Source organism: Paramormyrops kingsleyae, chromosome 13, assembly GCF_048594095.1.
Source record: "Paramormyrops kingsleyae isolate MSU_618 chromosome 13, PKINGS_0.4, whole genome shotgun sequence".
NCBI lineage: Eukaryota > Metazoa > Chordata > Actinopteri > Osteoglossiformes > Mormyridae > Paramormyrops > Paramormyrops kingsleyae.
The window spans coordinates 8052051-8066863 of record NC_132809.1 but is presented as its reverse complement, the minus strand read 5'-3'; the positions used below and the strand labels follow the sequence as shown (position 1 = coordinate 8066863).

General features: G+C 40.6%; 1 protein-coding gene across 2 annotated transcripts in view; it reads right to left on the bottom strand.

Annotated features, from left to right (window-relative positions):
• The window catches only part of LOC111848202 (TOX high mobility group box family member 3-like), a 35560-nt gene extending 31553 nt beyond the window's left edge, over positions 1-4007 (bottom strand). For both annotated transcript variants that reach the window (XM_072698117.1, XM_072698118.1), the window contains exon 1: positions 3177-4007. In XM_072698117.1, coding sequence (XP_072554218.1) covers positions 3177-3278 — 102 coding nt within the window. In that variant the 5' untranslated portion in view covers positions 3279-4007. The remainder of the gene's footprint in view (positions 1-3176) is intronic.
• Positions 4008-14813: the final 10806 nt, after the last annotated feature.

The following is a 14813-nucleotide window of genomic DNA, read 5'->3' as shown; positions in this document are numbered from 1 at the left end:
TTCAGTGGGCACTGTGGGAAAGACCTTAAACACAGTACCCTTTGTTTTCGAACTCATACAAAACCTCTATATTAAAGACCAGCCCTACTGCAACAAGAAATCTGTCACACACCTGAGCACAATCCAGACAATTAAATTTCAAAAACAGAAAAAATAACAGGTGGGCTTCTCCTCCACTACAAGGCATTTTAGCAGGGCACTGGGCATTAGGCTGTTTCCAATAATCCTTTATGGGACCTTCCATGAAGCCCCTCTGCTCAGACCTGTGTGATTACAAAATTATTTTTCTTTGTAACGCACCGACTTGAACTAATACATCCTGCTCTGTGAAGTTATGACATTTTCTTTTCTCGACTGCCGTCTCTTTCCCATAACTGACCTTTTGAAACTTCCATATCTTATCGGTGCCATAGGTAGGGGATAGCAAATTAGTGATGAACCTTTTATTCACATTGTTTGCTCTGTTGGAATGGTTCTGCGATGTCAGAACATGCTTTGGACTACCGACTTTAGTGTCATTGAAGCAGAATAATTTCACTGGAAATCTGCATGTTTATTGCTTATAAATTCAAATGAAATCTCATTAAAATTCATAAAGCCACTCCACTACCTTTTAAAGGAGATGTCAAAACTTAAATTCTGTTGCAAATATGTCCTGGAAAATCTCAAATTTAGTTGTGGGAAACATTTTACTTCTCATAAATAGAAGGTAGTTAAAAAAAAAATCACTTTAGCTTTATAAACAACTTGACGAATCAAATGAGGTACATATGCATTTTGTTTCGAAGAATGCTATCTTAGAAATGCCACTGCTGTGACATCCATGGTGACCACACCCTTTTTCTGTAAACAGCACCCACTGTATTTAAATAAATGTGTCAAATCACTTGTTAGACAGAGGACTTTAATAACAATCAATGCATCGGTAACAAGCAAAAAGTACAATTCTAATTAAATCACTCAACTTTTCCAAAGTGCAAACAATTGCAAAAAGTGCAAAAAATTGCATTACAACGTATGGATCATACCCAAGGGTTGTCAAATCGCATACAATATACCATCATCTACTTTTTCGTAACATCGAATAGCATATAATAATTTGCATAACATACCATAAACATTCTGGTTAGTCCTGATCTCTGCAAAAGGTAAACAATTTTATCTGGTGGATAAAAACAGTCTGATGACAAAGAAATGAACTTGTTTCAGTGAAATTCTCCTTTAAACTGATTATTTTTTATTCTTTCCCAAGGTTAGGAACTGAAAGCAGAGCCATCTGCTGTACCAACTCCATTTCAATTTGCAAATTGCTACTCCAGGAATTTCTAACAGGCATAAGATGTTCTATTTTTTTATTGCAGGATTTTCCCACTAATGGCTGATGACAAGTCCGTCCCTCTGGAAGTCATCACACCTCCTCCATTCCTCACAGCGTGACCCCTCGCTGAGCGATTGTGGAGCAGAGGCCTAACAGGAGACCAGATTGGGGGGGTGGGGGACAATGACACGGAACTCCATTCCAGCCAATGGATTTCGCTGCCCACAGAGACTATCGGGACACAAACGACAGCAGCAGAATTCCCCACAAGCTGTGCTGAGAGCAAGACTGTCACATTTAGAGTAAACCGTAGTGCCAGGGCAACAAGTGCTGTGTGCTGTAGTGCTTGTAGAAACACCATTCAATAATGTAAAATAGCACATGCAATCATTTTTTACACCTGGACATTTCAATTCACCTGCAATGTTAGCCAGGATGCAAAGTGTCTAATATTCGTACATTACCGAGTCAGCTATCACATCCAGTCTGAAAGCAATCGGGTAATGGATTGCCCTTCAGTATTTACTGGCACATTAATCCTAGGTTCTAGTGCACTTACACTGCTTTGATTATCACAGTCTCCAAAACGAAATACAAAATGTTACCCGGGACACACAGATGCGCTAACATCTGGAATCCTGAAAAGAAACCCCACTGCCCTTTTTGCTGATCAGCGCTAGGTATCTTCACTGTTTAGATTGTTGCTAAAACCAGACACATCCAAAATCCCCCAAATTAAACAGAGACAGACAAAAGACTAACTAGTGGATAAGATTACAAACAGGTGCCAGACCACCTGGATATTCAATAATCATGTTTCCCCAACTGAGTCCTTCAAAACAGCATATGGGGGGATATGTACACATCGGTAATTAATACCAACTGACATCAATTTCAAATTAATTTCTTACCGAAGACACTTGTATATCTAATCACCATCAGTCAAAGTAACACGTACAGTAACACTTTGGAGAGAAATGCATCTTTGTAAAATTAAAATGAAATATGTCTAAAACTCGCGACCTATCACTGACCCCGGAAAAGATGATATTTAAAAGAATGATTGTTTTACACACTCTGCATTCTATATACTTGTCAAATGTTGTGAATTACTTCTATTTTGATGTCACCTCTTAATTAAAAGAAACATCAATTTAAAAAAAAGCAGTCAAGAGTTTTAGGTAAAATACCATGGCTTTACAACGAGGACCTTAAACTACGACGAAAGACAAATCACTTTCACGAGATTTTCACGTTTTAACCTACATAACAACCATTTCCACCAAGTACAGAAAGCCGTAATCCGAGAGTGCCAAAAACGTTGAGTCAGTTAACCAAAATGTGACAATGTAGTGAAGATAGTGACATTGATTAATTAGATGAACGACGAACGATGTGCCAGATTAACCGTGGAAAAGTCTGCTCTCGGTATAAAACATGAAACAGATCATCAAGTTTGTGTCCGTAAAAAAAGAGAAGAGAAGATGGAAGATAAGCATTCAGGCCAAGTTCGGGCATTTCTAAAACTCAGAGACATTATGCTTCCAGTTCATAATACTTTCAGTTTTATGTTGCGTGCTGCTCTTGCACCTGCGACGAGGACGCCGGCTCGAAGGGACACGATATTTAAGTTAATGTGCATAAAACACGCGGAGAAGTTTGCAGCAAGTTATTTGATTTGTCACGCAACGATCCCTTAAACTATTTTCATCACTGTCGGCGCCTTTGTAACACAATGTTTAAACATCAGCAGCAAGTAAACTTGTGTCCCTGGTGTCGAAAAACTGCTACAACCATGCCAACATTAATTTAATACACTGTAAAACAAACAAACAGAAAAAATAAGCCGGCACTTCACCTTGTTGTAGTTGTAGTAACCCAAGCAATGGGAAAAATCCAGGTTGGATGGGTCTCCAGGAACAGAATTCCCATTAGAAGAGGGATAAAACCTTACATCCATGTTTCGGGAAAACACTGCAGCACTATGATTTACAGAGCTCAGCGTAACCTTCTCGCGGTCTCCCCTCCGACTTATTCGCTAAAGCGAGTTTGTACTGAGAAAGTAAAAATAAAAAATAAGTTTACAATCAGCAGGTTTTATCTGCAGGAAAAAATTGCAGGGAAGTATGGGGAAAGGGGTGAACTGTAGCCTGTAGTTTTGATAATCCTCTTGTAGTCGTCGCGGTAGTTGCAGTGTGCAGTTTGGAGAATCAAGCACAGGTAGGACAGCTCTCGAGCTTTTTTCCCCCGAGGGCTCTTATTACATTTGTGCTAAACCGAAATGTTTGCTCATGCATTTATGAGCAGCTATTGTACACAAAAGAAGCCACGCGTCCGGCACGCAGAGCTTCCACAATTCAGCGGTGCAGGGGGTACACCAAACAGGGGGCAGATACAAGCTCTGATCGCGCAGGACACCGGAGGGTGGGCACCATTCTTACGCTCTCCTGAGCTTCTTGTTTAAGTCCTGCCTCTTGCTTCAGTTATTTTTTTTTAACGTTTTGAGTACCGCTGGTTGCCTGGCAAATACCTCGCACAGTAAAACAAATCGCTTCCTTTTCTAGAGTAACATTAATTAGTATGTACGCTGGATACGGACAGCTCTCCTCCCCATCGGTTATTACTGTAGTTTCCAACTACCGAGGCGCTGCGCTTTTTTCTGGCATAGCTCCTGTACTTATCGAACAAGTAAAATGTCTCAGCAGCCTAGGTCCCTCCCAGTTCCTGCACGCCACTCCCCTTACCCTACAGTTTACTACACATGCAGACACACACACGTACACGCACACATACACGTAGACGTCTTTCGGATACAAGGTTTCTCGTCACATCCAAATTAACAAAGGACATCTTTTTGAAAGCTGGTATTCTGTGATCGTTCACCTAAAGTTGGGGATTCATTAACATGCTCATTTTAAGTGCGTTTTAAGTAGACAGCATTTTATCTGGTAATGAAGAAAATTGTGATATTTAGTAGGTTTAAGCAGGTTATAGGTTACTGAATCAATTGAAATAGTAAGCCAATCTTTGATCTTATATATCGCTTACAACGAGTATATGTTTTTATCGTAATATAAGTTTTTGCTGTTGGGGTACGTGTTTATTAATATATGCTGGATATAAAAAAACTTAACACTCAGATCTGTAAAAAGTCATTTAAATTACCCAACCCAGACATAGCAAATAATATAGTTTGCACAATAGGGAAGACAGACTCACAGCCATGCCTGTTGCAGAGGCCAACCCAAACCAAAACTCCATTCCATACACTGCCCTCACATGTCACTGAAATGACTCATGATTCTTAATGCAAGTTAAGAATGAGAAGTGAAGGTACAGAACTTTTATTCATATCCATTACTTTACATTCCCTCTAATCCTGTCATATTTTGTTTCTGCTATTAACTTGCAACATACAACTTAAGTGACAACAAAAAAAGTTGTTGACTCAGTAATGTTCAAGTTGCATAAACATGATAATCTGGTGTGGCACAGTGGCCTCACGTTCTGGATTGGGGGTGAGGGTATTACCTCCACTCTGTGTGGTTTACACACAGTTTAAATATATGCATTTAGGCTAATTGCTGTCTCTAAATTACAATTACTGTGCAATTGTGTGTGTGCCCTGTATCTAGGGCAGTGTTTCCCAACCCAGTCTTTGGGGAACCACAGCCAGTCCATGTTTTTGTTCCCTCCCAGTTCCCAGAGCAAAAATATGGACTGTCTGGCAGGGAGCTTGGAGGGAGCAAAAACATGGACTGACTGTGGGTCCCCGAGGACCGGATTGGGAAACACTGACCTAGGGTGATATCCCAGCCTTGTGCCCTGTGCTTAAGATAGGCAGCAGGTTTCCCTGTCATCCTGACTAAAATAAACACTTTGAAGGATGAATGGATAAAAAATTATCAAAAAATAACTCTGTTTTTAAATGATCATTTCTCATTTTAATTCTTCTATTAATCTGGAACAGTGAGTGTATTATACAGGAATCCTCAAGTTCATATGCATATTTTTTGACATTATTTACATGTTATTGTAGGCTTAAGCTTGATGAGCAATTTCTTGCTTATTAAATCAGCATAACATACATACACACAGAGCCACTATATTTGCTGAGTAAGATACTTCCTTGAGTTTCTGCTTCCTCCAATTTTCCACAAATTTTCTAACATAGGCAGCCATACTGCAAGTAGTGGTTAATGCACTTTGAAGAAAATGGGTTGGTACATCCATCAATCATCAATAACAGCTTTTCCAGTCAGGGTTGCAGTGACCTACACTGCAGTGTGCATTGCAGAGCAGGCCTACTTCATTTCAGGGGGCTCATAGACACAGAATACTTACACAGACACAGAAATTTAGAATAATCAACTCACCTGGACATCAGGGTTTTGAATTCTAGCTGAAATGCAGAGTGAATTCACTGTGATATTAATAGGTTTCATGTAAATACTTTCAAAACTGTCAATACTGTCACCCTCAAAGTAAGAAAATCTAAATGTAAACACATGTTTATTTATTTATACATATCTGGAGAGATATCTATAGATTGATAAATAAGATGGATATAACTGATGGTCAGATGCATTGTTTTCATTTTAAATTGACTAACACCTCTGTTTGATGGTGGTTATTCATTGTTTTCAGCCTTTTTCCATAGATCAAATAACCAGAATTAATTTCCTCTCTGTTGGAGCTGTCAGTACTACAAACTGTCTGAATTATGTTACATTAACCATTTGGGTTTTCTCACTTTACTGCACTGTCAACATTTGGCATCTTGAATATAAATTATCAAGCCCTGGCATCGTTTCAAATTTAATTAAACAAGTGAAAAGTAATTATTTCAAGGTGCAACACTGGGGGGATGAAAGCAAAAGAATTCATTAACCTAATCATCATCATTTGTATTCCATTTAGATAATACATATTTTTCCTCAAGATAACACCCCACTCTAAAAAAATAACATATTTTGGGCAACATTTTGACCTTGCCCCACCCACAAAAAAAAAACAGCACAAGAAGGACAGGAAAGGTGTAGAACAAATTCACAATGAGGCACGTTTTACCCGCACAGCTGTATGCGGATTATTTGGTGGATACTGAGATATGTTATGGTAATAAGCACCCTGTATTGATGTGATTTCAGTTTACAGTACAGTCTCTCTGTCTCAATCATGGCTCTCACATGCTCCTCTTTAGGGCCCCACAACTCTTAAGAACATTAAGGCTCATGTAGTTGTTCAGTTCACTGAATGGACGGCTCGCATTCCGTCCTTATGAGAACCTCACATCAGCACCATTTATACGCTTTTCTCAGCCCTGTCTGTTTAATTCCCTTTTCATTCCTCTGTGAAATATCCTGGCCCACCTTCTCCCTTCTCGCTAATGAGAGAGCAGCGTTTGAATAAAGTTGAGATAAAATATAATGATTTCTTTATGACTGCAGCAGTGACCAGGGAGCAGTTGTTTATAACGTAATATTTGTGTAGCTGCATGACTCTATTCATACTCATATTTAATTACAGTACATTACATAATTCAGAATTCAATCTATCCAGAAAAAAACCTGCCCACTGATCTGGCATATGGTTTAACTATATATAGAGCCCGGTGGAGAGTTATGTTAGTGAGATACAGACATTAACATTGGAACATTATCAGTATTCAACAATAATTATCTATGTTTAAATTCAATGCGTATCCATCCATCCATCCATCCATCCATCTATCTTCTCACTACTTACCGTAATTAGGGTTGTGCTCAGGGTAATACAGCTAAGCAATAATAACATACAACAGCACCACATGGCCTGCATGTGGATTTGAACAATAATTAGGTGCCGCATGTTTACACGGAAACAGTTACTGAAAAAAAAATAGGGCTCTAATGCTGGCATCATTTAGCACATGCTGTGGTGTAACCAAAGGTTTCGTCAGGGTTGTGCACCTTCACAAGGTGGGAGGAGTCACAAGGCAAACAGGACTGTGTCCATCCGAATGAACCCTGGCAGGTCTCGGCAACTGAGACTGTCATTATGCAGGACAAACAGATGGTCAGCATGGCATGGTAGTCCCAGGGATGAAAGTGTGCTGGTGGACATCAGGAAGTGAATGCATTAGCTGATGCTAGCCCTAGATCTTTTATGATATGTTGGTACATGCTGGCAATAAAGTGAGTTCTGATTCTGATTATTCAAACATATGTCCATGGGATTCACCAGGTAAATGAAATAAATTTAAAAGTCTTTTATCATCTCATTCAATAATCGCACCTTTTCTCGATGATTAACTCCACCTTATGACAAAGTAGATCTATTGTAACAGTTTAGCATGAAAGACAATCACTAGCTGCTATTGTCCCCACACATAATGTTTTACACATTCACTCCTCTGCCCTTATGTTACAGTTTTATTTTAGGTCCACTGGACAGCATGGAAATTGTCTGGGCTGCATTCTTTTCTCTTTTTTTGATTTTGTAGTAGCATTCTTTTAATGTGGTTCTGCTGTTAGGGGACACATAGAGCGGGTAGAAAATGGATGGATGGATGGACTACAGCCTGAATACACTAAAAACTGTGAGCACATGCTATTCCCCCAGGAATGCCTTCCTGTGTGTCCCAAATATGGAAAATATACATTCGTTTAAATTAAAAGTGCATTATTCCAGATGGATGCTAACAAAACAAACACAGTGGTATGAGTCTGCAGTGGAGTTAATAAAAACATGAAGCATTTATTGTAGTGCTGAGACAGATGGCATGCATCTAAAATTCATAAAAGCTTTGTATTTAGTTTTTTTTATTACCATTTCAGTTCTTTATTTTACATTGTCGAAAAACAAGCGTTACAAAATGTGTCTAAAGCAATATTTCTGCACTTCAGAACACTGCCATAAATTATTCCGTGAGTTATGGATTACACACTGTGTAATTTGCGAATCTCTTGAATCTTTACACCGTTATCTCCTTGCCAAAGGCATTCATCAAGTGTGACAGCGGTACAATATGATCCATTAATGAAACCAGGCTGTTGGGGACTCGGCTTTGCCTTAAGTGGATTGTGTAAATGCTTGCAGTTAGTGGTCCCCGGAGTTATATACCACGCTGCCAGGAACGCCACGCACTTCTCGACATGTCAGAAAAGTAACGACAGGCCACTAACATGCATTTATAAATTGGCTAAATGCTTCATTATATTACTCTCAATTAAAATCTTCTGCTGTGTTAGTCATTGTAGTATTTGCCATTTATATTAATTAGTTGGGGGGCCTCTCTGCTTCACGCTGAAAAAGGGATATATCAATATCCTATTAAACAATGCGGAGACATGGCAGTGATTGACATTTCGTGAATTGAAAAGCAATTACATTATACGCTTCAGCATTTTCTGTGATTTCATATTTCAGCAGGCTCATTTAGAGGTAACATTCCTCCAGGCGAGCTCAAATCAGAGGGAAACCTAGTGAGCAAGTCAGACAAACTCTTACCCTATGCTGCTCTTCGACAAAAGCAGACTGCACAACCCACAAAGTTTCACCAAGCGAAAAATGTCATCCATAGCAGTGCAAGGAAACCTTCCTTCTAATTGGGGCATCTTCACTAATGGCATTTAGCGGAAATGGAAAAATTCAAAACAACCACAGGAGAATATGATGAACAGTAAACAACGCTCAAATTAACAATGTACTGTTGTTAGCAAACTATATATTTGCAAAATGTATATGTAAACATAGGTAGTTGCTAAGAGGCATAATGAATACATCTATTTAAAAATCTGTTTTGTATGCATTTAAAAGCATATAAAAATTTCTTATAATTATGTGCTAATGTTTTACTAATTCAAAACCAGACTTTGTGGTGTGTGTTTGAGTTAGTGTCAGGCTCTACATTGCACTGTTGATATATGGAAATCAATGGTCATGGCTACACTCAGTTTAAAATTTGAATCTAAACATCTTTATACTAACAGTTACGGGGAAAATCTGACGGTTTGTGATGATTTAACGGTACTTCTAACAAGAAAAATGAATCATTAATATGAATAAAATCAACAATGCACTATTCCTTGTCATTATACTTGGAAAAACTACCACAAAGGTGGAATATCCATCCATCCATCCATCCATCCAACTAACTGGATTCCTGGTGGAAATACTGAGGCCTAAAAATAGTCTAGACATTTCAGAATGTAATCTACCGCTGCTACACCCACTCAGAGGACCTCACTGATAACAACTCAATGTTCAACTGAGAATAAAATGGATAATTAACTCTGATTGCTCAGAATTTCTAGTAAACAGCACACTGTTGTTTATATTTTTTAAGTACCTGATATGGTGCACATCTGTCATCGTTTATCTGGGAGTAAATAAAATGTAATTTCCCTGAGAAGTTATGTTTATCCAGGTTTAATAAAGCATCTGAAAGAGGCTCAGCTGGTTCACATCGAAGTTTAGTCTGCAGTGCAGCAAGACCAGCCTCACGGCCGAAGCCAACAGTCCCCATGCTGTAATACCCCTGTAACCAGGCTATATTTACACACCCAGCCCGCATACATTCACTTTCGTGATTGTGGATTTCGCTTGCAACCATGTCTTTATTTACTGAAACAACGTAATTTAAAACTCTTCATATTTTATATTTTTCTTGTATATCCACATATCGTCAGGAAATGGGCTCTAACTGTTGTCTGTGTATACGCGAGTATTTGGCCCTCTTGGAGGGGGTGCTGCAAGGCACCCATTCTGGGGACTCCACTGTTCTGCTGGGGGACTTTAACGCTCATGTGGGTAGCGACAGTGAAACCTGGAACAGTGTGATTGAGAGGAATTTCAGAATCCGAGTGGTGAACTGTGCTAACCACAGTTTGTCCATAATGAACACTATGTTCGAACATAAGGGTGTTCATAAGTGTACCTGGTACCAGAGCACTCTAGGCTGCAGTACAATGACCGATTTTGTAATCTGTGCTGGGGTGTTTTGGACACACGGGTGAAGAGAGGAGCTGAGCTGTCAAATGAACACCACCTGGTGATGGGCTGGATCTGATGGGGGAGGGAGATGCCGGGTAAGGGTATGCTGGGAACATCTGGCAGAGGGCCCTGTCTGGGAGATCTTCAACTGACACCTCCAGCAGAATTTCCCTTGCATCCTGGAGTCAAGGGACATGGAGGCTGAACTGGTTATGTTCCGGGACTCCATTGCTGAGGCGGCAGGGTGGAGCTGTGACGGTAAGGTTGTTGGTACCTGTCATGGTGGCAATCCTTGAACCCGGTGGTGGACACCAGTGGTAAAGGGAGCTGTCAGGCTGAAGAAGGAGGCCTTCCAAACTTGGTTAGCTTGTGGGATTCCTGAAGTAGCTGTCAGGTACCAGCAGGTATGGGAAAACAGCTTTGGCAGTTGCTGAAACAAAAACTCGGGTGTGGGAGGAGTTTGGTGAAGCCATGGAGAAGGACGTTCTGGCAACTCAGGAGGAGGAAGCAGGGCTTCATCCATGCTATTTACAGAACCTTAAATGGGGATATAGTCAGGCGTTGGAAGGAATATTTCGAGGATCTCCTGAATCCCACTGATACGCCTTCCTTGGAGGAAGTAGAGCTGGAAGACTGAAGTTACCAAAGTAGTCAAAAAAATTCCTTGGTGGCAGGGCTCCAGGGGTGAGTTCTAGAAAGCTCTTGATGTTGGGCTGTCTTGACTGTCACACAATGCAGATTATTCCATCCTGGTCACACAGTGCTGGACCAGCTCTTCACCCTCACAAGGATACTGGAAGGTTCATGAGAGTTTGCCAACCAGTCTGTATGTGTTTTTTGGACTTGGAAAAGGTATACGATTGTGTCCCTCGGGGTGTCCTGTGGGGGATGCCTTGGGAATATGAGGTACAGGGTCTGCTGTTGTGGGCCATCAGATCCCTATACACACGGAGCAAGAGTTTGGTTTGCATTGCCAACAGTGAGTCAGACTTGTTCTCAGTGTGTGTTAGACTGTGCTAGAGCTGCCCTTTGTCACCGATTCTGTTCATAATTTTTATGGACAGAATTTCTAGGTGTAGCCAAGGGGCGGAGGGGGTCCGGTTCGTGGGCCTCAGGATTGCGTCTATGGTTTTTGCAGATGATGTGGTTCTGTTGGCTGCTGAGTGTAAGGTGGCTGGGATGAGGATCAGCACCTCCAAATCTGAGGCCATGGTTCTCGACAGGAAAAGAGTGGATTGCTCTCTCCTGGAGGGGGATGAGTTGCTGCCTCAAGTGGAGTATCTCAGAGTCTTCACGAGTAAGGGAAGAAGGAAATGGGAGATCGACAGATGGATCGGTGCAGTATTGGCAATAATGCAGACGCTGTACCCTTCTGTTGTGGTAAAGAGGGAGCTGAGCCGGAAGGCAAAGCTTTCAATTTGCCAGTCGATCTACATTCCTACCCTCACCTATGGTCATGAGCTCTGGGTAATGACCGAAAGAATGAGATTGCGGATACAAGTGGCCGAAATGAGTTTCCTCCACAGGGTGGCTGGGCTCAGCCTGAGAGATATCTGTCGGCTGGCCTGGGAGCACCTTCGTATTTTCCTCGTGGAGCTGGAGGAAGTGGCTGCTGAGAGGGAGGTCTGGGCATCCCTGCTTAGACTGCTGCCCCCACAACCTGACCCAGGATAAGCGGCAGAAAATAGATGAATAGATGGACAACATCATTTTAAACTTTTCATATTTTCTATTTTTCTTATATATCCACATCTTCCAACCGCTTTTCCAATATACAGTACATGCAAGGTCATAGGGGACTTGGACTATGCTGTCCCATACAGCATAGAGTATAAAGCAGGGTAGCACCCTTGACAGGATGCCAGTCCATCACAGGGTGCACACATAATCACACACTATGGACAATTTACAATCAAAAAATAGCCTAACTGCATGTCTTTGGACTGCTGGAAGAAACGTGTAGCTGGAGGAAATGTAGTCAACACAGGGAAAATATGCAGTCTTCACACACGCATTCGAACTGTGTGAAGCTGTAAAGCCACTCCCTGTGCTAGATTATACACTTTATATATTTTTCCTATTTTTTATACTGAGGTATAATCTACTGTGGTTTGCTTGTAAAGGAGAGACAGCATGTTTTACAGAGGTTGATACTGAATGATATCATGGTGGTTTTTCAGCATGGTTATTTTGCTGAGTTCTGCAGATTTTTGATTCAATCTCCAATATCTGTGGGATGTAACTGGCTCTGATTTTAATGATACGAATGTTGAAGGTATTCTGTTCAAATGATGATAATAATAAAATATGTCAGAACAGCATTAAAACAGATGATTTGGATATAGGTCAGAAGCAGAGCTGTGTACTCGCACACCAATTACATGATGATGACATTGATGATCACATGATAGTAGGACTGACAAATAAGATGCTCTGATGAAAAGAAGCTCCGGCCTCCTACAAATTATATGAAAAACATATCCTTAAACATACAAAGAGTAAAACCTTCCCTTTTATTATTAGATACAATTAAATTATATATATTTAATAGTCTATTAACTTAAATAGTATGGGTGGTATCCAGTATAAAAATTATAAACTAAAAACTGGAAAAGTGTCATGTCACAAAGAAAAATAAGCAAAGACAGACAGTCAGCCTTAAGTGTAGAGAAGTCAACATCATTTTATTTTGAGCAGAATTCAATGTGACATGTCAAGAAGGATTTGGTCAGACAACCAGAAATATCCCTTGTTCTAATGGGCAGGAACACTCAGTGATTCACAATCTGATTGTGTGTGTGTGTGTGTGCATGTGTATTTTGATCATCAGTATATGCTGTTGCTCTGAGTTCATGGCCATCGTACAATGCCTTCTGTTAAATTAAGCTCAAATTAACCTTAATGATCCATAGAGAAATGATAGTAAACCACCATGCTGTACAATAAACTTCCCTGCTCCGCGAAAATGGCCCATTGATTTTCCTTTCAAATGCTCTCAATTCAAGAGGTCAGTCCTTTAATTGTGTTAAGCTCCCCACAGGCCTGACAGGTTTGCAAATGTGGATTACACAGAAAACAGGACTCTTCAAAATCCCATCAGTTTTGTCTGAATTCCTTGATCTGCTGGCTTTTTGAAGACGTTAAATCGCACAGTGTACTCAGACATTTACTAACTTCTAAAAGGAGTCTCTGCAACTTTAAGTGATGGTCTGTCCTTGTCTGTAGGTAAAGGCACATTCATGATAGAAGTATATCAAATATTCATACATGTTTTAATAAGCATGTCTGTATATACAGCATTCAAAAGGAATGAAGAAATACATAAAATGTCAGTTTATGCATATAAATCCTTCTAAGAAAAGGTGGATGTAGTATACATTACTCTTCTCCTGTCTTATTACATGACCTTTTGGATAAGGTGCAGGGGTCAATCCCCCCCTGTAGAGGTCGCCCTGGGGCCCCTCACCTTCTGCAGTAGCCAAATGCACTGTGATTAATTTTGTCGCTAACTGCCGAGCAGTAGCCAGTGACCGCATAGCGGTGAGAGAACTTCCAGTGATATCCTCGCACGAGGCCCGAGAAATGCAGGTGGCGGTTTTAACCTCTCCAGAGTATCATGATCCCTGACACTATTCTGATGTCTGTGGTTACACTAGCTATTAGTAACAATATCTCACTCTATTACGTTTACCTAACAGTCTATTGGTACAGCATAACACTGTGATACTCAAGACCCAATGTCTAATCTTCCTGGATAAAATGAAACCTAGTACATCTAAGTATATTTGTGTGGAATAGCTCCCTTCCCCCCACGTGACCCTATCTAGTATGTATCTTAATTAATATGCTGATGTATCACTTTCGCTCTGATTACCCTTCAATCAGGGGCAGCAGCTCAAATGTCTGCCCTGTGTTGATCTGTGGATGAAGTGCAGTGTCCACTGCACTGCCCTCATTTAACTGGCCAGTGTTTCCACGGCTGCAGTGATCACATGCTCTTCACCTGCCCATGATCAAAACAGGGAGCAAAAATGTCTGAAAGAGCAGATGAGAGAGGCCTCGGCGTGACATGCCGCTGGGCCGCACCTCGCCGGTGACGCTGCACCGCTGCTCTAGCATGCATTGCCAGGGAAATGTGCATAAATTCTACACATCTGTTCCCATGGCAACCATTCACCGTGTTATTCATGTGTCAAGGTACATCAGTGGAGAAGAGGCTCATTGTCTCCAGTGTGACAGTTCACTCTGTCAACAGCACAGCATTCTAAAAATATTGAGATTCTTTTCTCGTCTAAGAAATGGATGTTTTCCCAGCCAATTGTTATCTCTCTTTAAAGGACTTTTGACTAGCTTGTCAACGCTGTAATTGTCGGGGATAGAGAGGGATATAAAGTAGGAAAAAGTATATTCAAAAAGGGGATATTAAGGAAAAGTGTCAGACAGGTATTTTAGATCACAATGTACATCAAAGATATCAATGCCTTAACAAGGCCGGGGTAATTTTGTTCTTTATGGAGAT